The sequence below is a fragment of the Sesamum indicum genome, linkage group LG2 (genome assembly GCF_026168435.1).
Source record: "Sesamum indicum cultivar Baizhima isolate 11 linkage group LG2, ASM2616843v1, whole genome shotgun sequence".
In the NCBI taxonomy this organism is placed as follows: domain Eukaryota; kingdom Viridiplantae; phylum Streptophyta; class Magnoliopsida; order Lamiales; family Pedaliaceae; genus Sesamum; species Sesamum indicum.
Genome location: NC_142658.1, coordinates 1,048,586 through 1,072,997, shown reverse-complemented (window position 1 = coordinate 1,072,997; position 24,412 = coordinate 1,048,586). Strand labels below are relative to the sequence as shown.

General features: G+C 38.3%; 6 protein-coding genes and 1 long non-coding RNA gene across 8 annotated transcripts; 6 read left to right on the top strand and 1 right to left on the bottom strand.

The window, feature by feature from the left end:
* Nucleotides 1-109: 109 nt before the first annotated feature.
* LOC105176300 (G-type lectin S-receptor-like serine/threonine-protein kinase At1g34300) lies at nucleotides 110-2,812 on the top strand. Its single transcript, XM_011099058.3, has one exon. It carries the CDS (start codon nucleotides 110-112, stop codon nucleotides 2,609-2,611), a length of 2,502 nt encoding a protein of 833 aa, XP_011097360.3. The 3' UTR covers nucleotides 2,612-2,812.
* Nucleotides 2,813-3,379: 567 nt separating this feature from the next.
* LOC105176292 (F-box protein At3g07870-like) lies at nucleotides 3,380-4,874 on the top strand. The gene has a single exon (XM_011099045.3). It carries the CDS (start codon nucleotides 3,506-3,508, stop codon nucleotides 4,697-4,699), a length of 1,194 nt encoding a protein of 397 aa, XP_011097347.1. The 5' UTR covers nucleotides 3,380-3,505; the 3' UTR covers nucleotides 4,700-4,874.
* A 1,695-nt stretch (nucleotides 4,875-6,569) lies between these two features.
* On the top strand, nucleotides 6,570-8,039 carry LOC105176283 (F-box protein At3g07870-like). Its single transcript, XM_011099033.3, has one exon. The coding sequence runs from the start codon at nucleotides 6,696-6,698 to the stop codon at nucleotides 7,860-7,862; it is 1,167 nt and encodes a 388-aa protein (XP_011097335.1). The 5' UTR covers nucleotides 6,570-6,695; the 3' UTR covers nucleotides 7,863-8,039.
* Nucleotides 8,040-9,391: 1,352 nt separating this feature from the next.
* On the top strand, nucleotides 9,392-11,101 carry LOC105176274 (F-box protein At3g07870). Its single transcript, XM_011099021.3, has one exon. It carries the CDS (start codon nucleotides 9,593-9,595, stop codon nucleotides 10,760-10,762), a length of 1,170 nt encoding a protein of 389 aa, XP_011097323.1. The 5' UTR covers nucleotides 9,392-9,592; the 3' UTR covers nucleotides 10,763-11,101.
* A 1,559-nt stretch (nucleotides 11,102-12,660) lies between these two features.
* On the top strand, nucleotides 12,661-14,416 carry LOC105176265 (F-box protein At3g07870). Its single transcript, XM_011099010.3, has one exon. The coding sequence runs from the start codon at nucleotides 12,948-12,950 to the stop codon at nucleotides 14,196-14,198; it is 1,251 nt and encodes a 416-aa protein (XP_011097312.1). The 5' UTR covers nucleotides 12,661-12,947; the 3' UTR covers nucleotides 14,199-14,416.
* A 194-nt stretch (nucleotides 14,417-14,610) lies between these two features.
* On the bottom strand, nucleotides 14,611-16,464 carry LOC148788915 (uncharacterized). 2 transcript variants are annotated; one of them, XR_016064033.1, is made up of 4 exons: nucleotides 16,248-16,464; nucleotides 15,519-15,687; nucleotides 14,854-14,989; nucleotides 14,611-14,785 (listed from the first exon to the last, which is right to left on the bottom strand). It is a non-coding gene; the product is annotated as an uncharacterized LOC148788915 (long non-coding RNA). The 2 variants fall into 2 exon arrangements; XR_016064032.1 differs by lacking the exon at nucleotides 15,519-15,687 and having other exon boundaries at nucleotides 16,248-16,453.
* Nucleotides 16,465-18,383: 1,919 nt separating this feature from the next.
* LOC105177657 (protein DETOXIFICATION 54) lies at nucleotides 18,384-21,352 on the top strand. The gene is made up of 3 exons (XM_011100882.3): nucleotides 18,384-18,994; nucleotides 19,104-19,976; nucleotides 20,600-21,352. Exons 1-3 carry the CDS (start codon nucleotides 18,941-18,943, stop codon nucleotides 21,155-21,157), a joined length of 1,485 nt encoding a protein of 494 aa, XP_011099184.1. The 5' UTR covers nucleotides 18,384-18,940; the 3' UTR covers nucleotides 21,158-21,352.
* Nucleotides 21,353-24,412: the final 3,060 nt, after the last annotated feature.

The following is a 24,412-nucleotide window of genomic DNA, read 5'->3' as shown; positions in this document are numbered from 1 at the left end:
GCCAGACTTACAAAGTCAAAGTCGTCTCGTCCAACACACACTCTATACCTGTGTTCTTCCTCACCTTTATGTCATGTCTTTGTGGTTTGCAGTGATAAAGTATAATGAGATGACGCCCCCACCACTGCTCCTCCATCTCTTCCTCCTTATCTCCGTCGTCTCCGCCGCAGACATCCCTCTTGGCTCCACCCTCTACGCCTCCGACCCCAACTCCAAATGGGCCTCGCCTAATGACACCTTCGCCTTTGCCTTCACTGCAGACCCTACTTCATCCGCCCGGACCCTCGTCGCCGCCATTACATACAACAATATATCCATCTGGCAAGCCGGCGCCTCCACCAACTCCTCCGCGGTACTCCGCCTCCTTCCTTCTGGGGACCTCCAGCTCCTCCCCTCTTCTTCCTCCACCACTCCCCTCTGGTCTTCCGCCACCGCCAACATCGGCGTTTCCGCCGCCTCACTTGAAGAATCCGGCAATTTTATACTCAAGAATGCCTCCGGTGCCACACTGTGGTCAACCTTTGACCACCCAACTGATACCGTCGTTCCCACACAGAATTTGAATGTCAGCCATACTCTTTCATCTGGGCTATACTCATTCAAGATTCAGAACAATGGGAACTTGACACTTTTGTGGAACAACACCATAATCTACTACAACTCGGGGCTGAACTCTACTATGAATTCTAACTTAACAAATCCAACTCTTGACCTTCAAGCCACTGGGATTCTTACTCTTTCCGATCCCACGCTTGCGACCCCTCTGGACTTGGCTTACAGCAGTGATTTTGCAGCGGAAGGGGATATTTTGAGGTTCATGAAATTAGACACCGACGGGAATTTGAGAATTTATAGTTCCGCTAAAGGTAGTGGAACTACAAATATAAGGTGGGCTGCAGTGAGTGATCAGTGTCAGGTTTATGGATTCTGCGGGAACATGGGAATATGTAGTTACAATGAGACTTATCCAGTCTGTGGATGTCCTTCTGAGAATTTCGAGTTGATGGATCCAAATGATAGTAGGAAAGGGTGTAAGAGAAAAGTGGAGCTCCTAGATTGCCCTGGGAGAGAGGCTATGTTGCAGTTGGATCATGCTAAGTTCTTAACATACCAACCTGAATTGGCGTCACAGGTTTACTTCGTGGGGATTTCACCTTGTAGGCTGAATTGTCTTGTTGGACCTTGCGTCGCCTCCACTTCTTTGGCGGATGGATCAGGGCTATGTTACTTGAAGACGAGTGACTTTGTTAGCGGCTACCATTCCCCAGCTATTCCTAGCACTTCATTTGTGAAAGTTTGTTCACCTGTGATGCCTAATCCCTCAGTGGCTTCAGCTAGTGGAGGGACACGGACTAGATGGAGACTGACGGCGTGGTTGGTTGTGGTTGTGGTGGTGGTTACGCTTTTGGGGTTGGTCGCTGTGGAAGGTGGTCTGTGGTTGTGGTGCTTCAGGAATAGCCCCAAATTCGGGGGATTATCAGCTCAATATGCACTCCTTGAGTATGCATCTGGTGCACCGGTGCAATTCTCGTACAAGGAGCTTCTTAAGGCGACTAAAGGATTCAAGGAGAAGCTTGGAGCTGGAGGATTTGGAGCTGTGTATCGAGGGGTTCTTGCAAACAGGACTGTGGCTGCAGTGAAACAGTTGGAGGGGATTGAGCAAGGCGAGAAACAGTTTAGGATGGAGGTAGCCACTATCAGCAGCACTCACCATTTGAATTTGGTGAGATTGATTGGATTTTGCTCGGAAGGGCGGCATAGGTTATTGGTTTATGAATTTATGAAAAATGGTTCTCTTGATAACTTCCTCTTTACATCTGCGGAGCAATCAGGAAAGCATTTGAATTGGGAGCGTCGGTATCACATTGCCTTAGGGACGGCAAGAGGGATCACATACCTTCACGAGGAATGCAGGGACTGCATTGTTCACTGTGATATAAAGCCTGAGAACATTCTTCTGGATGAGAACTACCATGCAAAAGTTTCTGATTTCGGTCTTGCAAAACTTGTTAACCCCAAAGATCATCGGTATAGAACCTTGACAAGTGTGAGGGGAACTAGAGGTTACTTGGCTCCAGAATGGCTTGCTAATCTTCCAATAACGTCCAAATCCGATGTGTATAGTTATGGAATGGTGTTGTTGGAGATTGTGAGTGGAAGGAGGAATTTTGAAGTCTCAGCAGAAACTAACCACAGAAAGTTCTCTGTTTGGGCTTACGAAGAGTTAGAGAAGGGTAATTTTGAGGCAATTGTGGATAGAAGGCTTTACAACAACGAGATAAATATCGATCAAGTCCTGAGAGCAATTCAAGTTAGTTTTTGGTGTATCCAGGAGCAACCCTCTCAAAGGCCTATGATGGGCAAAGTTGTTCAAATGTTAGAGGGAATTATGGAAATTGATCGGCCACCAGCCCCTAAGGCTGTCACAGAAGGGTCCGTTGGTGGCACTAGTGTAACGGCAAGTAGCATCAGTGTTCTCTCTACCTTTGCAGCTTCAATGCCAGTGCCCTCTTCGTCGTCATCCCTCCAAACTGCTGGAATTTCATCTTCTGCCTCCGGAAAGCATGGGGAACGAGCATCGTCTTCATTATTACACTCCGAGACAAAGTGATCTTATAATGCCTGCAAGAATTGGTTAACCAAACAGAAAATGAAGACGATGAAACAACTTGTATCTTGCATTTATTGCCCTCATTATGAGATGCAGTATTGTTTTCGTTCTTGCGTTTTGTGACAACAAAGCTATTTGTAGTAATATTGTATCAAGAAAAAATAAGGAATTATAATTAATGTTTATATAGATGTTTCTTCTTCTTTTGTCTTGATGATATATTTATTTCCTTTTGTTTGGTAACTTGAACCTTTACTAATACTCGAGATAGACAACAAAACAATAATTGGTTACTAATTAGACCAACAATCAAAACACTTGACAACAAACCAATTTTAATGAGTTTTGCTGTCTATGAAGCCATGTACGCCAAAGACGGGCATAAAGTTCAAAACAGATTGAAAAGATTTCTAATTTAACCCTTACCAAACACTTAAACATTCTTTATTCGTGTATCCAGCTAAATCATTTTATAAAGGTTGACCCTGCAATAAGCAATTGAGGACAAGAAAACTTCATTTTCTTTTGAAATATATCCTTTTTCCCATAGGGGAGAACTTTCTTGGACATTTCAGCAAAGAGGAGAAGAAATCTACACCTCATGCTTGAAATCAATCCAAGAAAAACACACAGACAAACATCGTATAAGGTTAAATCTCTCAGATAGATACTATTACTCCCTATTTCCTTTGACCAAAGAGTTAAGAAAGCAGGGCGAAACTTCCTATCTTGTCCATATTCTGGACTACCGTGTCCCTGGTCAGAAAGACTAGCGCAAGTCTTTATTAAGATTAATACCAGAGACAAGTCTGAGCCTCCATACTTTTCTGACGAGATTGGTGTCAAATCTCCCACCAAGTATATTCTGAAGAACATTATATATACAATCCCACAATGAACCAAGAATTCTTTACATATCTACCATCGGAACTCATCATCAACATTCTCTCAAGACTTCCCATTCGAACCATCATAAGTTGCAAGTGTGTTTGCAAGTCATGGCACAACCTACTTGACACTCCCGAATTCGCAAAATCCCATCTTTCCATATCAGTCCCCGGGCTAATCCTCTACGAATCCCGGGGACACTTGGAATCCCGGAGACTCTTGGCATACATGGAAATAATTGAATTTGAAGATGAACTCGATCTTGAGGCCCACGAGCTTCACTACAATCCAGTCACTGAAATTAGCTGCAGGGAATTCATTAATGAAGAATATCCTGGTTTAGGAATACAGGGTTCTGCTAATGGTTTGGTTTGCTTCCGGAAAATAGGCCAACATCCTGAGACTGTTTACGTTTGCAATCCAATCACTCGTGATTATATCCAGCTTCCAACTCCTGGAACTATCTGGCACTACCCCACAATAGTCACTTATGGATTTGGGGCCAGCAAAACCAGTGGCCAACACAAGGTTGTCAGGATTTACCATGAATGTAGACGTGACCCCGACACACATAAATTGCTGGGAATTCCCAAGTCCGAGTGTTGGGTTTACACTCTTGGAACAGGATCATGGAGGAGAATTGCTCCAGGTCCGAAGTTGGAGTACAACTGTCGTTCCACTGGGGCTTTTCTGAATGGAAATCTTCACTGGTTGGTGACAGATTTAGAGGGCACTGATTGGATATCTTGTCTTGATCTTGAGACAGAAGTTTTTAGCACCTTTTCTCCTCCTCCTGCTATTCCGGAAAGAAGCAGATTTCTTGGGGGGCTTACGGTTTTGGGGGATTGTCTGTGTATGTGCGACAACACGTCTGATGATGAAATCGTGATCTGGTTGATGAAGGAATACGGGGTGGAGAAATCTTGGACGAAAGAATTCGTGATCAGCAAAGTCCCAAATTACGCAGGGAAATCTTACGAGGTGGTTTACCCTATCAAAATCTTCAAAGATGGAGACATTTTGATGGCGTGGCAGGAGTTTAACCTGTTCTACCACTCCCTCAAGAATAAAACTACTGCAAACGTTGATATACCTAAACTGCACACCACAATGACCACATACAGTAAGGAGGCAATGCTTCACACCCCAACCTTTCTTTCACTCCAAAGTTTCGCAATGGAGAACGTCTGCTCATTCTGAGAGATGGAGATGGAGAGGGTCAGGCCCAATAGGTCTCCGGTAGAATCTGTTGTGGTGGATATGGGCCTGATTTGAGGTTCACACCATGTCTCTTTTTAGACCCAAATCTGTCTGTTTAACATTGTCATTGCATTTATGTAATTTTTGTTTAGTAATAACAGCACCATCCCCCACACTCAGATGTGCCTGCTTAATTTTCTGAACTTTTTAATAATTGAGTATATATAAATAAAATAATTGAACATTTGAAAATTAGTAAGAGATGAACAAAAGTAGAATCCCAAATAAGAAAACTGAAAGGGAGGATGACAAAATTAAACAAATAAGAGGAGAGTGAAAAAGAGGAAAATGAAATAAAAAACAGAGATAATGAAAGCATTCAGTTTCATGTTTTTAAATAGTAATAGTATTATCAAGGCATTAAAAATCATATCAGTAGCCCTTTGAGGCTTTTATTAGGCTAACTTGCTTTTTCAGTTCCACAAAAATAAAAAACGGGATTTGCTTTTTTTTGGTCTCATGATTTATGATTTCTTTTTTTTTTTTTTGTACCAAAATTGTTAAGAAATTCTCAAAATTAGTTTCAAAAGTATTTTTTATTTAAGAAATTTGCAAAATTAGTCCCACAAGTCTTAAGCGCTTCTGGGACTATCCTTGCAAACTTTTTAATAGTTCTGAGGCAAAAAACATGTGAATCATAGGATTAAAAATGCAAATTTCCCTTCTTTATGTATGAAAAAAGCAATTTGGCCTATTTTATTAATAGCATAGGTTTCCTAAAGGGAAAAGGAAAAAAGGGCATCCGGTTATGTTGCGTGAATACAAATATATAAATATAAATTAAATAGAATATGATAGGAGTATAATTGATAGGGGAAATACAATGAAATAATCTAGGGACATATTTGCTCTTTAGATATAAGAAAATTCCGAAAAATCCTCTTTTTTCAAGCGGGTAGTGTTGTACTCGACTCATTTGATCTAATAACCCGAATTATCAACCATCGGTCTCAAACTCAGTGGAGAATGTGATTTAGCTGCCATTGTAGAGGTAGAATTTGGCTAATTTTCTCATATCAAGATTGCTATACAATATTCTCTGTTAAATACAGGGGAAAAAAATGACTAGCAATAAAAATAATGAACCCAAAATCAATTAACCAACTATTTAACAAAATAAACGTGAAACTAATAAAAGGAGAAATCGTGTTTTCACAAATGCGGGTCTTCGTAAGGAGCTCTGCTTTTCTGTTTTGTCTGCGATCAACCAATGCCAGCTTTGGATGCAAGGTTGACATCCTTCATCCGAGAATTCCCAACAGGACCTTTACTAATACTTAAGATAAACAACAAAACAATAATTGATTACTAATTAAACCAACAATCAGATCACTTGACAACAAACCAATTTTAATGAGTTTTGCTGTCTATGAAGCTATGTACGCCAAAGACAGGCATAAAGTTCAAAACAGATTGAAAAGATTTCTAATTTAACCCTTACCAAACACTAAACACCCTCTAAATCATTTTATAAAGATTGACCCTGCAATAAGCAATTGAGGACAAGAAAACTTCATTTTCTTTTGAAATATATCCTTTTTCCCATAGGGGAGAACTTTCTTGGACATTTCAGCAAAAAGAAGAAGAAATCTACACCTCATGCTTGAAACCAATCCAATAAAAACCAGAGACAAACATCGTATAAGGTTAAATCAGTCAGATAGATACTATTACTCCCTATTTTCTTTGACCAAAGAATTAAGAAAGCAGGGCGAAACTTCCTATCTTGTCCATATTCTGGACTACCGTGTCCCTGGTCAGAAAGACTAGGGCAAGTCTTTATTAAGATTAATACCAGAGACAAGTCTGAGCCTCCATACTTTTCTGACGAGATTGGTGTCAAATCTCCCACCAAGTATATTCTGAAGAACATTATATATAGGCCCATAAGACAAAGTAATTACCACAACCCAGAAAGCCTCTAATCAATCACACAATGAGCCAAGAATTCTTTACATATCTACCATCAGAACTGATCATCAACATTCTCTCAAGACTTCCCATTCGAACCATCATAAGTTGCAAGAGTGTTTGCAAGTCATGGCTCAACCTACTTGACACTCCCGAATTCGCAAAATCCCATCTTTCCATATCAGTCCCCGGACTAATCCTCTACGAATCCCGGAGACACTTGGAATACTTGGAAATATTTGAATTTGAAGATGAACTCGATCTTGAGGCCCACGAGCTTCACTACAATCCAGTCACTGAAATTAGCAGCAGGGAATTCATTAATGAAGAACATCCTGGTTTAGGAATACAGGGTTCTGCTAATGGTTTGGTTTGCTTCCGGAAAATAGGCCAACATCCTGAGACTGTTTACGTTTGTAATCCAATCACTCGTGATTATATCCAGCTTCCAACTCCTGGAACTATCTGGCACTACCCCACAATAGTCACTTATGGATTTGGGGCCAGCAAAACCAGTGGCCAACACAAGGTTGTCAGGATTTATCATGAATGTAGACGTGACCCCGACAATCATAAATTGCTGGGAATTCCCAAGTCCGAGTGTTGGGTTTACACTCTTGGAACAGGATCATGGAGGAGAATTGCTCCAGGTCCGAAGTTGGAGTACAACTGTCGTTCCACTGGGGCTTTTCTGAATGGAAATCTTCACTGGTTGGTGACAGATTTAGAGGGCTCTGATTGGATATCTTGTCTTGATCTTGAGACAGAAGTTTTTAGCACCCTTTCTCCTCCTCCTGATATCCCAGAAAGGAGAGGATTTCTTGGGGACCTTACAGTATTGGGGGATTGTCTGTGTATGTGCGACAACACATCTGATGATGAAATCGTGATCTGGTTGATGAAGGAATACGGGGTGGAGAAATCCTGGACGAAAGAATTCGTGATCAGCAAAGTCCCAAATTACGCAGGGGAATCTTACGAGGTGGTTTACCCTATCAAAATCTTCAAAGATGGAGACATTTTGATGGCGTGGCAGGACTTTTACCTGTTCTACCACTCCCTCAAGAATAAAACTACTGCAAACGTTGATATACCTAAACTGCACACCACATACAATAAGGAGGCAATGCTTCACACCCCAACCTTTCTTTCACTCCGAAGCTTCGCAATGGAGAACGTCTGCTCATTCTGAGAGAGAGAGATGGAGAGGGTCAGGCCAATATGTCTCCGGCAAAATCTGTTGTGGTGGATATGGGCCTGATTTGAGGTTCACACCATGTCTGTTTTTAGACCAAATGTGTCTGTTTAACATTGTCATTGTATTTATGTAATTTTTGTTTAGTAATAATTGCACCATCCTCCACATTTAGATGCGCCTGCTTAATTTTCTGAACTTTTTAATTACTATAGTATACATAAATAAAATAGCTGAACATTTAAAAAAAAAATAAGAGATGAAGAAAAATAAAAGCCCAAGTAAGAAAAGTGAAAGGGAGGATGACAAAATTAAACAAATAAGAGGAGAGTGAAAAAGAGGAAAACGAGAAAAAAAAAAAAAAAGAGAGAGAGAGAGAGAGAGAGAGATAAAGAAAGCATTCAGTTTCATGGTTTTATATAGTAATAATATTATAAAGGCATTAAAAATCATATCAGTAGCCCTTTGAGGCTTTTATTAGGCTAACTTGCTTTTTCAGTTCCACAAAAAAAAACAAAGGGATTTGCTTTTTTTGTGGTCTCATGATTTATGATTTCTTTTTTTTTTTTTGGGTACCAAAATTGTTTAAGAAATTCTCAAAATTAGTTTCAAAAGTATTTTTCATTTAAGAAATTTGCAAAATTAGTCCCACTAGTCTTAAGCGCTTTTGGGACTATCCTTGCAAACTTTTTAACAGTTCTGAGACAAAAAAACAACATGTAAATCATAGGATTAAAAATGCAAATTTCCCTTCTTTATGGATCAAAAAAGCAATTTGGCCTATTTTATTAATAGCATAAGTTTCCAAAAGGGAAAAAGGAAAAAAAGGGCATCCGGTTATGTTGTGTGAATACAAATATATAAATATAAAACAAATAGAATATGATAGGTGTATAATTGATAGGGAAAATACAATGAAATAATCAAGGGACATATTTGCTCTTTATATATAAGAAAATTCTGAAAACCCCTCTCTTTTCAAGCGGGTAGTGGTGTACTCGACCCATTTGATCTAATAACCCGAATTATCAACCATTAATCTCAAACTCATATAATAGTTATTCAAATTAGGCGTAATTCTATACAATGTAGTACAATTGATACACTTCATAAGATATGTCATTTATTACTATTAGATTGCACTCTGCAATCCCCACTAAACTCAAACTTAAAATTAATTTAAGCATCAAAGAATTTTAACTAGCAACCACTTTGTAAGTCTAACATTTTCTATGCAGGCCAACCATTATCTGTCCAACTCGAGATATTCATTTTATCCAATACTCAGGATCATCGCAAGCTCCTTTCCGAATCAACCCTTCATTTTTCTCTTGAAATATATCATTTTCCCTTATAGGAGAACTTTCTTTGTCATCAGCTAGAATTCTTACATTTCATCAGTCAGAAGAAGAAGAAATCTACACCTCAAGCGTGAAAGCAGTCCAAGAAAGGCACAGAGATAAACATCATATATAAGGTTAAATCTCTAAGATAAGTACAATTACTCCCTATTTTATTTGACCAAAGAATCAAGAAAAACACCGTCAAACTTCAATTCTTGTCGATATCCCGGACCACCGACTTCCCTGGTCAGAAAGACTAGTGCAAGAAACTTTTCTAACGAGATTGGGTCAAATCTCCCACCAAGCATATTTGAAGAACGTCTATATATAGGTCATAAGACAAAGCAATTACCACAACCCAGAAACCCTCTAATCAGTCCCACAATGAACCAAGAACTCTTCACAAATCTACCAGCAGAGCTCATCATCAACATTCTCTCAAGACTTCCCATTCGAACCATTATAAGTTGCAAGTGTGTTTGCAAGTCATGGCTGAACCTGCTTGACACTCCCGAGTTTGCAAGATCCCATCTTTCCAGATCAGTCCCCGGACTAATTCTCTGGCAAAGGCATAGGGACCTGGATTCGGAGCACTTCGAAATATTTGAATTTGAAGATGAACTCGATCTTGAACGCCACGACCTTCACTACAATCCAGTCACCAAAATCAGCTGCAGGGAATTCATTAATGAAGATCATCCTGGTTTAGGAATACAGGGTTCTGCTGATGGTTTGGTTTGCTTCCGGAAACTAGGCCGACATCCTGAGACTGTTTACGTTTGCAATCCAATCACTCGTGATTATATCCAGCTTCCAACTCCTGGAACTATCTGGTACTACCCCACAACAGTCACTTATGGATTTGGGGCCAGCAAAACCAGCGGCCAACACAAGGTTGTCAGGATTTACCATGAATGTAGACGTGACACCGACACACATAAATTGCTGGGAATTCCCAAGTCCGAGTGTTGGGTTTACACTCTTGGAACAGGATCATGGAGGAGAATTGCTCCAGGTCCGAAGTTGGAGTACAACTGTCGTTCCACTGGGGCTTTTCTGAATGGAAATCTTCACTGGTTGGTGGCAGATTTAGAGGGCTTTGCACGGATATCTTGTCTTGATCTTGAGACAGAAGTTTTTAGTACCTTTTCTGCTCCTAGTCTCCCGGAAAGGAGCCGATTTCTTGGGGGGCTTACGGTTTTGGGGGATTGTCTGTGTATGTGCGACAACACGTCTGATGATGAAATCGTGATCTGGTTGATGAAGGAATACGGGGTGGAGAAATCTTGGACGAAAGAATTCGTGATCAGCAAAGTCCCAGATTACGCAGGGGAATCTTACGAGGTGGTTTACCCTATCAAAATCTTCAGAGATGGAGACATTTTGATGGCGTGGGAGGATTTTCACCTGTTCCACCACTCCATCAAGAACAGGACTACTGCAAGTGTTGATATAGCGGCGCTGCAGACCGCAGGTTGTATCGGCGCAATGCTTCATAACCCAACCTTTCTTTCACTCAAGAGTTTCGCAACGGAGAACGTATGTTCATTCTGATTTTCTGGCTATCAGGCGACACACACCCACGCAGAGAGAGAGAGGGGGTTGGATCAACAATCAAGATCCAACCCAAGAAATCAGGGTTAGGCCCAACGGGTCTCCTAGCAAAATCAGGTTTGGATGGAGCTACAATTGAACAGTACTGGATATTACACGTATATGGGCCTCGTCTTCAACTCTGTTTTACGTTGTATCGATGTAACTTTTATTTAGGAATATTACCAAAAACGAAAGGAAAAAGAAAATAGGCCTCTAGTGTTGCATCGTGATCCAGTATATTTCCGATTTTCAAATAAGTTTTGAATTCATTTAATCAATTTTAAAACTTTTAGGATTCGATTCTGATACATTCAAAATCCTAATATATATATGGATTTACAGTAATTATTTGACAAGTGAAACCGTATAGTTAAAGAAATTTATAAACAGTCTCCCTTCATACAACAAATTCAATTTTCGCTATCCTAGTATTCTTACAATCCATCTGATTTAAACATTAAAAAATTTAAAATTGAAGTCTTCCCGTTGTGATTCTGACCATTGTTTAGTATGTAAACTACATAGTTATGGGTTTGCATGCACAATTTGCTCATAATGTTAGAATTCACCTAAATATAAAGATGAAATTAATTAAAAACCAAGTACAGTATAGCTTAAGAATGAAGAAATCAGCAAAGTGTTGGCATTGGGGCCCAAACTTTTCATGTGAAAGCAGCTGCTTTTTTAAAATGAAAAGAAAAGCCTCACTTTTCCTTTGAAAAAAAGTGGCCCTTTCAGCCGCTTGTTTTATTCTGGAGAGTCCCTTTTACTTTACTTACACCACCTCCATTCTTTTTTTCTCTTTTTAGATTTAGACGTCCATTATTCCAATATTTCATGTAAAAATAACATAGGAGTTGTTATCAGATCCAGATTTAATTCAATTAAATTAATTATATTAAATATATCATTATACTTATTATGTAATTAATAATTTGAATTATTTATTTTAATACTGATAAACATGATATACTCGATCAATACGTAATATAAGCACTACAAAAAAATTATAAATCACTACCACTAAAAATTATGGTAATTTTTTTTCTAGCTAAGTGACGAATGAAATGGGTTATGTCAATCTTTTTGAGGTGTGTAGGAGTTATATCAGGTTATATGACATGAAAAATGAAGTCACGAATGACAACTTTTGTTTTTTAAGACATGGACAAGTCGCCCAATATGTGGGGGAAATCTCATTTTAGTTCTTTTTCTTTCTTCTTATCTCTGTTTCCTGATTGCTGACCACAATTTATAGAATTTTCTTTCTTTCTTTTTCTTTTTTTTTTAAATAAAGAAAAGGGCACTATTTATAGATTTCGACAACTCTCTTATCGAAATACAACTACGTTTTTTTTCTTTAATATACTTAAAAGAATAATAATTTTTTAAAAGAAAACAAATGAATATTTGGGAAAGTTCAAGAAAACTGAGGAATGTAAGGTAAAGTGATATTCCGTGAAGAAATTGGCAAAGTTGGGAGAAGTTAGAATTGCATTTTTTGTTGCTTAATTAAAAGGGAATTGCTGACTAAAATTCAAGTGTTTGGTCATAACTCCTGAAAAAGGGCACATCACTAATCACTAATCACAAACTATTATCTATTTTTTTATTTGATCATTGATTACATCTCTATTTAATTAATCTCTACGTGTGACCATTAAGATTCTCACAAGTAATATTGTTCAAGACTTAATTTCATTTTAATCCCTCAAATTATGAAAATGCACATTCTTGCTCCCTTTTTTGGGAATGGGAATTTAAATCCATCAATATTTTACAAAACTTTTAATTTAAATTCATCAATATTTTACAAAATATAGTTCAAATAAAGGCTAAATACAGCACGTCTAAGTACAACATCCCAACTTCTTTTCCCATCGCCATCAGCCGCTATCAGTTCTTAGAGTAAACGCAATGAACCTTTTATTACACTCAACTATGTCTATGTGTCTGAAGAGTCCTAGGTCCCTTGGAATCTCAATCTTCTCGTATTTAACGAGTGTCGTGCAAGAATTTCATATAATGGTTATTAATGGATAGATCAGTTATTGCAATAAAGCAACAACCCCAACCTAAAAGCCTTCCCACCTAAGTTAACAGCAGGCCACAGCAAACTTCAGGCCGGTTACTTTTTTCCATAATGCCTGCACATGACCCACACTCTTCTATATATTCATCCACATGGGGTAGCTTTCCTACATCACCCACAAACCAGCCAAATTCTATTCAAGAAAGCATGGAGAAACATCAGCTGTTCTTGATGAATCTTCCCACTCATATCATGCTTGAGATCCTCACAAGACTTCCTCCTAAGACCATCTTCATCTGCAAACGTGTTTGCAAGGCGTGGCTCGAGCTGATCAACGATCCTCATTTTGCCACCTTGCATTTTTCCCGGTGCAGGGCCGGCCTGGTGGTCCACCACTCCGAGATGTTCAAGAAGTACTTCAAGCTGGTTGATTTTGAAGATGCATATGACCACCATGATCTTCCCCATGATACCATGCTGAAGTTCAATGTCAACAAGCTGAGCAGCTTTTTTGATGCTAATATCGTGGTTGACGGCTCGGCCAACGGCTTTCTTTTCATGCGGGACATCAATTATAAGCATGAAACGTTGTATATATGCAACCCTCTTACACGTGAATATATCGAACTTCCTAAGCCTCGAAGGATCGCTAGGTACCCCAGTGTCGTCACTCATGGATTTGGTGTGGCGTCGAAGAGTGGAGAATACAAAGTGGTTCGAATTTTCCACGAGCGTGAGCTTGATCCAAGAACCCGTGCTTGCCGAAGGGTTCCTTCCTCTGAGTGTCAAGTTTACACTCTTGGAACAGGGGCGTGGAGGACAGTCGGGGAGGCGCCATTTTCTTACAACAGTCGTCTCCTCGGGTTGTCTTTCCGGGGCAATCTTCACTGGTTGATAGAAGATTTGGAGGGCTATGAGCTGATTTCTTGTTTCAATCTTGAAACTGAGATGTTTCAGCCATTTCCTCCTCCTTTTCCAAGCAGGAAGCTTCTGGGGAGCTTAGCAGTCTTAGGTGACTGCTTGTGCTTATGTGATAACAGTTCAGAGTTTGATATTGACATTTGGGTGATGAAAGAATATGGAGTGGAGAAATCATGGGCTAAAGAGATTGTGATCAGAAAGATTCCGGAGCTTGCTGGCCCATCATTTGAAATAGTTCAGGCTATCAAGATTTTCACAGATGGTACCATTCTGCTTCTGTGGGGTGATTTCTTTATGCTCTATTACTGCAGCAAAACTGGAACTGCTAAAGAAGTTGACTTGGAGCAACCTAGTGGGCCTAATAGCATTGAGGCAATACACTATGTCCCAAGCTTCTTCTCTCTAAAGAGATTTCTTTTGGAGAATATGAGTCCATTCTGATCATCCAAACAGGGACGAGAAAAGTTATTGTTAGTGTGAAAGGTATAAGATTCTATATGGGATTGTTCTAAAGCAGCTATAGCATAGATACAGATAAGGATCCGACGAGAAAGGTGATTGTATTTCAGACAGGTAAGTGCCATGTAATATGATCAGTTTCAGTTTTTGAGATGCCAGTGTTCTATGTGTTATATAATTAAACCAGCTGATTCTTGAAATTCTGCTACATTTTCTCGATATTTCTCCACCAACACCGCCATTGAGTACACTAACTGCAAAAAGAAGGTTGATTTGAAGTTTATATTCAACATTGGTATTTCCAACATAAGAGAACACGTGTCAAAGCACACAGTCGCAGAGAGATCCTCGGCCGATCTCTTTGGAAATTTTGCTATAATATTGACAAGATAGATAACCAATGATAAAAGAATAATTAAATTGTTACTATCACACAGCTGGCTACATGTATGGGAGCCCAGGTAGCAGGAGAATAGTGTCGAATGTCGGCAAACAAACTAAAAAATCCAATAAGACACGGAATAGCATTCAGATGCGTTCTTGACACGTGAATTTGCTGAAGCGGGAACCTGCATTAACTAATCAGTTTAACAAAAATTATTTGCAACAACTACCAGAAAATTCGCAATCCAAGTACCTTTCCCTCACTTAAAATGGTCTTGACGGATAATTGTCATAATTCAGGATGCAGTTCATCATTGTCTTTCAGTTTCCATATCTCAGCAGTGCGAGAACGAGCCATAATATTTGAGGAGAAAGAACTGAATAGTACTCTGCAGATAATGACACCCCACATGACAAGCTATAGATACTCATTCACAATGGGAGATCGGTAACATATCATTCATCCAAGTTCTAGAAATAATATGAAGAAATCCACAATTTAGGTCTGACATCAATTTAACTCAACCGGAAAAAGCAGGTAAAAGAAGATACACTGATACAGTTAATTCAGTTCATGAATTAAGATTTTATTTAGCAACTATCCCAGGCAACCAACGGAGAATGCTACGTTGCGCATGATTGTTCTAAAATACTCTTATCCATCATAAATCAAATAAGAGATGCCTAATGATTATTCGCAGGACCAAAAAATGAGCATGTGACTCAACATATACTCAGCCCAGCATGAAACTCTCAGCATACGGTATATGCAAGCTGCAAGTAGCGAAATTCAAACACATGCAAGCTCCCACAATAAACAAAACGCATCTGCTATACGGGGAAGAAAGTCGACAATGTCATTTCACTCTAACATCAAAGATGAAAGGTGTTACTCTAACATAAGTTTTATAGCGATACCTATTGCTGTAATGCTCATAAACCTGGAATGAAGCAGTAAACTGGCATTCATCAAACCAACAACAAGATTGACTTATCCATTACCAACGCTTACTTCCTTAAATTCTTCCCTCTTAACAAGCACAAAATCAGGCCTAGTTTTTCCCCTAGTCCAGCTGAGATGGAGGACCTGAGGAAAACAGAGGGGTGATTCCACAAAAGTAGTACTGAGTAGCAACGCAAGCAAGGCTCAACAGATAACTTCTGTTTAAAACCACTCTAGTTTCTGCCAGAAAAATGCCTTTGCAAAAACCTATATATTGCTCAGGGATAATTACATTTATATGATCTATCTACATAAATCACCCATGTTCTTTGCGTATTTATAGAACCACCCTCGGCCGCCAAAAGACTGGGAAAGTTTGTGTAATAACGTAGACGTTTCTGGTGGTGCATGTGTAATTTTACAAAATGCATGGGTGATTTGTGTAAATTGCCGTAGGTCCTGGGGTGTAGTGTAATGATCTCTATTGCTCAACAAAGTGAAGATACTTCTTCAATCTTCACAAACCATACCAGCAACTCAGCAAGCCCTGGACCTACTGGTAATAACTAGTTATAACAGAAAAGGCACAAAGCCCTAAATAGCTTCAATCTGAGGAGTCAAGATTCAAACTTTACAAAGAACTAACCTCAAGTTCCACAAACAAGGGTCAGAAAATGAAAGAACGCACATCAAATAAAACTTACTGGCAGGAGAGCCGGACCTCCTGCTCTCTGCAAAGTGCAGATCCTTCTTCTTGATGATGACGCTCGACCCGATCGCCAACCCGAACCCGATTTCGTTGGTTCTGTACATGACCCGCACTCAATCCGGTTATGTCAAAAGGAAACCATCTAAGCCCAAGTTTCAAGTTTGGCTGGTTGATTACTTCATCAAAAACTTAGCCCAATTTAGACAAAGCCCGATTCTACGACCCATAATAACCATTGAAACAACTAGGCCCTAAAATGGCCAGATAATTTATAGGAATAATTACACTTTCCTTCTTTGACAATTTATTTAATTACTTTTCACCATTGTACATCGTCCCTACATGCATATAATAAATAATATTTTATATTTTAAAAAATATTATGAATAAAAAAAATATATATAATCCAATTACAAAAAAAAGAAAGAAAGCAACAAAAAAAAATCAACTTAGAGATATTATTAATATAATGATAAAATTAGTGTTGCAGTGTCATGAACGTCATTTGTGAGAGAAAATGACCTTTTTTTATATAGTATAAATATATAGGTTTTTTATAATTTAAAGAAAGACATCTAGCATACTGATAAAAACTTTCGTCTAACAATTAAGTTTCTCTATTAGTCAAAATTTAGTGAATTTGCTGATATAAATAAAAAAATAAATTGAATAAAAATTTATAGTTATCCTTTATTGATTTATTATTAATTTATTGTAGATCAAATAAATCTTTTTATGATTAGATTACCCTTATCATACGTTAATGCATTTGAGGAGGTATGTTTTCAATGTGAGGGTAGTTTAGACAGAAAAAAATAATTTGACTTGCAATAAATTAGTGATAAGTCAATTAAAGATAAATATCATTTTTTATTTATTTATTTTTGTTAATATTTAAATTCAATTAATTTTAACTAACATATGAACTTATTTGTTAGACGAAAGCAAATTTTAAGAACACTATATATAATTTTTCAACCTGCAGACATGTAACAACTTCAGGAAAGAGGGGTTTAATTATCTTTAACAAAGATTGTGTTGAATTGACAAATTTTGATGTAAGAATATTACAACGAATTTGAAATTCTTAAACTTTCGTCGTAAATTATATTTTGAACATTGTAATAAATTTTAAATTTATTTAATATAGAATCATTTAAAAAATCTTTGTTTTTGGAATTCAAATTCTTTCATACGAATGCGACACAAAAAAATTTTATGAAGTAAAGGGGAAAAAAAGCAATTAAAGGCAAATGATTTTCATAAAGAAGTTAAAGATGCGATTCTTCCTCTCAACCAAAAAAAAAAACAGCTTTTTGTGATTCAATATTTTTGCATTATGGGACATATGATTGAACTTCCTTTATTTCTTTAGAATGGAATTGTCCCATTCATCAACCAATTTGATAACAATCATTTCTAGCTATCATAATTAGATGCACCCCAATAATATATATGTTCTATCCAACACCTAACTATACTCATTCTCTATGCCCAAAAAATAGTTGTGCCGTACGGACAATCGAGTGGTTTAATGATGATATTTTATTTTATTTTTGAAAAAGAGGATAAAAAATACTAAAAAAGATTTTTTTTTTTAGCAAAATATTTTCTGTGTTTTAAAAATTGAAGCAAAAAAAAATTATTGTCTGAACTGTTGATACGAATTTTCTTGCTTTATTTTTCAAAATATAGGGAACTAATTTACTAATTATTCTTTTACAAAGTATTTTTTGATCATTTTTCGTACTATATAAATTGGAAAAACAAACTTTGATTCTCATCTAATAAAGAAAAAAATTGTGAAACATGACATGCCAATCATATCATGCGAGGTGAAATTAGATGTTGATGATAGAATTCAATCAAACTCAAGCTAAATATGGTGCAAATGATTGGCATATAATTTAAATCAAGTGAGCTATTGCAGCATGAAAAATAAATTAAATTAGTTGATATTAGATGGAAATCGATCGATAAAATCTGGACTCAAAATCTTTACACACACAAAACACACAGTCGCGCTCTTACCATCGCTTTCCCATCACTACTGCTTTGTCTCAACAAATTTTCATGCTTGCTTTATTTATTAATTTCGCTCATGTGTCCTTTCATTCTGCTTCAGTTTCAGAGCCCCACAAAAGCCCATGTCACAGTCGCCGCCATTACCAAAAGTCGTACACTTTTTTGGCCTTTACGTTGCCAAGGTTTCTTGTTTTTGGATGAGCGGGTACCATTTCTAGGCTGCACTACACAAACCAAATAATGCTACTACTATGATGAAGAATTTATGCACACAGACACCAACCGCCCGGCTTATTACAACGTGTGTGTGTGTATATATATATACATCCTGAAACATAATACTGCTACTACGATGTCAAGCTGCTCTACTTTCATCATTGAGTTCAAGAATCTTGATTTTAGGAAGAGATAAGAAGTGGGCTTGAGAAGAAATCTCTTGCTTGCTTCTCTTTTATGTTTCTTGATTTGTGAAGGGACAGCTTGTTGAAAACCAAGAACTTTGTTTTTCTTCATCTCTGAGGACTTCTTGTGCGTGTGTTACTTTCGGTTTGTAGTTTTTTGTATTGCAAACGAGCTTCCAGTTCTATATATTGGTCTTGTTTTCTGTTTACCAAAGGCCATTGCAAGAACGTGCTGGAAACCTCTCTCTCCAAGCTCGCATACATGGCTGAAAAAGGTCCAGACTTCTACTCTCACAAATTTCCTTCCTCATCCCAGGTAATTCCTTTCTGTCTGGATGATAGCATACTAATCTGTATATGGATGTCTCCATGCATATTCACTTATTTCATGTTCTCATTTCCTTTGAATGTTTGTGAAAATTAAGGTGGTAGAGGAGTTGAAGGGACTATGGTCAATGGCACTCCCTATAACGGCAATGAACTTTCTGGTGTATGTTAGAGCTGTGGTTTCAGTCTTGTTCTTGGCCAGGCTTGGGAGCCTAGAGTTGGCCGGTGGTGCGCTCTCCATTGGCTTCACAAATATCACTGGCTATTCTGTGTTAGTAGGCCTTGCTTCTGGCCTTGAGCCAGTCTGCAGCCAAGCTTATGGGAGGAAAAACTGGGACCTTCTATCACTATCTCTCCACCTCATGATCTTCATACTTCTGCTGGCTATCATCCCCATTGGTATTCTTTGGATCAATCTTGAGTCAATCATGCTTTTCATGGGCCAAGATAAGGATATCACCTCCATGGCTGCAACATATTGTATCTATTCTCTGCCTGACCTTTTGACAAACACTCTGTTACAGCCCTTGAGAGTTTATTTGAGGTCACAAGGGGTGACCAAGCCCCAATTTTGGTGCACTTTAATGTCTGTGATATTCCATATACCTCTGAATTATGTTCTTGTGATGGTTATGGGGGCGGGGGTTCGTGGGGTGGCAATGGCCTCTGTTTTGACAAACCTGCATATGATGGTGCTGATGATGGGATATGTGTGTGTATATGGGAGATGGAAGTGGAGATGGACCAGAGGGGTTGGTCGGACGTGTCGTAGGATCAGGCGTCTTCTTAAGTTGGCTGTGCCTAGTTGTATTGGAATATGTTTGGAGTGGTGGTGGTATGAGATTGTGACGGTGCTGGCTGGATACTTGCCTAATCCTAAGCTGGCGGTGGCTGCCACCGGGATAATGATTCAGACAACCAGCCTCATGTACACTGTTCCAATGGCCTTGGCTGGCTGCGTCTCTGCTAGGGTAAGTTTTCGTTGGTAGACTGATCTTTCTGAGTATTGTATCTGTTAATATATGAAAATATGCACTTGCATAAAGTTGGCAAGTTGAACAAATTAAACAGAGATCCTGTGATCCATCTATGTTGAAGTCCAGTAGAGAGCCATGAAGGACCTTTTAGAACTTGAAACTTTTATTTGAAGTTGTTGCTTTGATTTTGCTTGACGACTAGACTGAAAGTTTCAGTATGCCGAAAAGAGCCCTTTTTTTTTATTTACCTGATATGTTTCAAATTGCAAGACTCTTGATCTGTTACTTAATTGCATAATACATCATCTTACTCTACTGATCACACAGGTAAATGAGGTTGGATGAAGTTGCAATATCCATCCTGCTTACATGATCGTTTTGTAAATCCATTCGTAATGCATTACATTTGTACTTAACTAAAAAATTTTGCAACTCCATCTGTCATTCATTTTTCCTTTTACACCTAAGAAACATGATCATGCTTTTGAAGCAATCATCCATGCTTCCAATATTAGTCATGTTGTGTTCCTTTGTCAACCATGTTCTGTTGCTGGAAAATCATGCGCCTGTTTGTTTATTCCCTTATCATAGAATTCATGCATTACTCCTCATTGCAGGTAGGCAATGAGCTGGGAGCCGGGAAGCCATACAAAGCCAAGTTGGCTACAAATGTGGCATTGGTCTGTGCATTTGCAATTGGATTCGTCAACATAATTTGGACAGTGATATTTAGGGAGAAATGGGGTGAGCTCTTCACAAAAGATGAAATGCTCAAATCTCTTGTTGCATCAGTTTTGCCAATAATCGGCCTGTGTGAGCTCGGAAACTGTCCACAGACCACTGGCTGCGGCATCCTAAGGGGTGCTGCCAGGCCAGTCGTGGGTGCCCATATCAATCTTGGCTCATTCTACTTCGTGGGAACTCCTGTAGCCGTCCTCTTAGCCTTTCGGTATGGTTTTGGCTTCAGCGGGCTGTGGCTAGGCCTGCTGTCGGCTCAAGCTGCCTGTGCTATCTCAGTACTTTATTTTGTGCTGTGTTGTACAGACTGGGAAAGTGAAGCTGTGAAAGCCTCTACATTTACAAGCCCAGAAATGGGAAATGAGTGGAGTAGTGATGATGAAGAGGAACAAGAACTATTGGTTGTACAGGATCAGAATGTTAATGATGCTCTATAGGCTGGGAACTTGGAAAGTGCAGCCAATTGTTGGTCATCTGGAATTGTTTTTGTTTTCTACAATGCCCCATGAGGGATAAAGGTTCTTGGTTTTTGAGGCATGGGGCTTTGTAAATCAATAAGAAAGAAGTGTGATCATGGTGGCCTATACAGATGTCGTATAATTAAGGCTAATACAATATTTTTATCACCAATACTTGTGCTCTGTGAAAATGCAATTCAGCAAAAAATTGTCTATTTGCATAAAAGAGTAGAAATTCTCGACCCTTAGCCAGTTCATAACTGTGGAAGAAGTCAAGAAACATCCTTCTTTTCAAACTACAGACACACCCACTACATAAGGGGTGAAATTCTTGGACAGCCATATTCGTCCAATGTCGTCTTGATTAATTTACAAAAATGGAAGGACCGATCGTTGTATTAAGACTAAAGACATTCCCATGATGATAGGAGTGAAACTCTTGAACGTTCTGATTCGTCCAACATCGTTGGATTTTTATTTGCACTCGATTTATCATAGAATTACTCTTGTATAAGGTGCTTATCTATGAAGCAAACGTGTCCATACCACATCATTTTGTTGGCTTATGGAGAAGTGGGATTCTAAAGACAAGTGCCAATTTTAGAGAGGAAAAGTAGTGGATAGGGATGGTCAATGGATTTAACAAGTGTAGTATTGGTGGGGGGCTCAGAGAATGTGACAACTCAGTTAGTTGTAGAGGGGATTTTAACATTTTAAGGGTAGTGCTCTGAAATCCCAAGTTTTTGTGCTGAGTTCAACTTTTGTTTTGCTAAGGAGCGTGCACTTTCTGTTCAAATACAGACATCTGAGTTTGACCCTACATGCAGCAACCCCTTCACTATCACCCCCATTTCCTGTGGGTTTTCTGCTGCCTGAATATTGATTTGAAATCATATTTATGTCATATAATCAATGACTCGCTATGCTACTAAAGAAATAATCAATAACAAGATTCTGACAAAGCAACCAAAATATTTCGAATTCTTGAAGGAATGAGAATAAAGAAAGGTAGGAGGAGTGATCAGTAAGTACTTAAGGCTAAAAAATGTTAAACAACACAGTAATATTACTTTGCAGGAATGTCTGGTCCTCAGTCCAAACGACACTTGGAAAAGAGATATATTCTATTTCCCCCTAAAAGTTTGAGTGCAAAATCTAGAGCTCTAGGCAATAATTGTTAGAATTAGGTCATCAAAAAAGCTGAGAATAAAGAGATTTTAGCTCATCTTTGCTGTTAAGATCTTAACAGAAGCAGACAATTTGAGCCGTCAGTAGCATTTCTGGAGAATGGTTCTTTTGGAGAGCCAACTGGAGAAGGAATATTGGGCAATAGGCATGAAAATGCAAAGCCGAGAAATGTTCACGAAAAGGAACCACTTTAGTTTAAAGAAAAATGCCCATTTCATTCCATTCGTTCACATTTCACCAACTACTCCCTTTTCTCTTTATTTTTAAATGTAGCAATAAGATTACATGCTTTGCTTCTACTTTATTGATATGCTGAGATGCCAATTCCCACATTTTTACATATATGCTGGAGTTTCGTTATTCACTCATAAACTACTATTGCGATTTATATTTGTTTTTGTTTTTGAACTGTTCTTGAAACGGTCCACAACACATCGCTCATCATGTTGTTAGAATTATCGTAATTCATCTTTGCTTAGTTCTTGCACTCTACCAGAACAAACTTCAATCTCCCAAAAATAGTCTGCTTATGGTGTTATCTCTCTCTGTTTCAAAATAAACAAAATCACGGCATGTTGTTTTTGCTTCCGCATGAACTTAAAAAAGAAGAAAACTAAAGAATATAGCAAATGCTTCTTGAGCTTGACTCTACTGTCCTTTACCTATTAAAACAAACATAAGTGGCTGGGAATTGCTCAGTCAAGAATATGACTTCACTGTATATTGGATTTGAATGAGTCCACTAGATAGCTATTTCATTTGAATAAGGTAAGTTAATTTCCATTTCTTTTGTTAGATGATGTATCACTTTCCTGTGAAGAACTTTTCCATCTCATCAGCTTCTACAAGTAGCTTGTGTCAACATCCAACATGCAGTTATATTGTGCCAAAATGCAAATGTGGAAAGAAATAGAGACAAAACTTTAAGCAAATAAATGGATAATCATGTAACACTTCATTGTAAGAACATGATAATGGAGGAGTGGGGTTGAGTTGGAATGGAGTGGGGGGGGGGGGGGGGTTCATTTTAAGCTATATTCTTTCCCACTAACTGCATTCTGTTTTCCTCACAAGGGGAAGAAGGAAAAACACCATCAAAACCAATGACAGAGCATCACATCAGCAGATTACGCAGCAGACCTTCACAAAACTTGCTTTATTTTGCTTGTTATCAATAATCAACTGGGTTTAAAATTGATTCTTGGGTCAGATTGTCCATCACTTCTAGGAAACTAAAGCCTAGCCTTGTGCAAAACTAACAGCTTAAGACTGCAATGTTTCTAGTTTGAAATTTTCATGTGATGATAATAGGTTCACAAATTATAGGCTTGGAGGCAATATAAACAAAGCGATTCACCAAGCACAATGCTTAGTTTTGCGACTGCCCACCAGCTAACTTTAGTCAGCTCTTTATCAACTGGAATTGGAATTTTCCGCAAATCAAGACTCATGCTGTTTCCATCAATACATAATAGACACATAAAGAATGCCTAACAGATCAGCTGAAAGAGAAGTCCTGGAAGTTCACCAGAAAGCTTAAGAGTAGGCTGTACAACACTATTCTTGGGCATAAAATTAACACAAAAAAAAGATATGTTTTAAGAACAAAAATAAAAACAACTCCTTTCTATTCTTCCAACTGCAAGCATACAGACTTTGTGATGGATGTGATCCACAAATGCTTAAGAAGCTAAAGCAAAGGAGAAATCCGAGAAGAATTATGGTTTACTGAATAGAAGCAATGCTGTAGCAGAAGTCTTCACCATATCGATCCAGTAATGTAAGTTTCGTCTTTCAACATTCTATAAGAATCAAGGAACAGGTACATGACCAGAGACAAAATCACACTTCCTCTCTTCATTCAAACTAGTGCTATAATAATCCTCGAGTGGAAAAATTATGTCAGTATAAATTCAGGATGAAATATAACCATACAGAAACCAGGAAAATTGAAGCAATCAATTTCATATATTCAAGGCATGCATCACTATGATCGATATTAAGTCATACTACAATCTCTATAATGGAGTTAGACTATGCAATAAG

Excerpts from the sequence above, each read along its gene's own strand:
- LOC105176300 (XM_011099058.3), top strand. The coding sequence starts at position 110 with ATGACGCCCCCACCACTGCTCCTCCATCTCTTCCTCCTTATCTCCGTC.
- LOC105176292 (XM_011099045.3), top strand. The coding sequence starts at position 3,506 with ATGAACCAAGAATTCTTTACATATCTACCATCGGAACTCATCATCAAC.
- LOC105176283 (XM_011099033.3), top strand. The coding sequence starts at position 6,696 with ATGAGCCAAGAATTCTTTACATATCTACCATCAGAACTGATCATCAAC.
- LOC105176274 (XM_011099021.3), top strand. The coding sequence starts at position 9,593 with ATGAACCAAGAACTCTTCACAAATCTACCAGCAGAGCTCATCATCAAC.
- LOC105176265 (XM_011099010.3), top strand. The coding sequence starts at position 12,948 with ATGCCTGCACATGACCCACACTCTTCTATATATTCATCCACATGGGGT.
- LOC105177657 (XM_011100882.3), top strand. The coding sequence starts at position 18,941 with ATGGCTGAAAAAGGTCCAGACTTCTACTCTCACAAATTTCCTTCCTCA. Across the intron at positions 18,995-19,103 it reads AATTTCCTTCCTCATCCCAG|GTGGTAGAGGAGTTGAAGGG; the intron begins GTAATTCCTTTC and ends GTGAAAATTAAG. Across the intron at positions 19,977-20,599 it reads CTGGCTGCGTCTCTGCTAGG|GTAGGCAATGAGCTGGGAGC; the intron begins GTAAGTTTTCGT and ends TCCTCATTGCAG.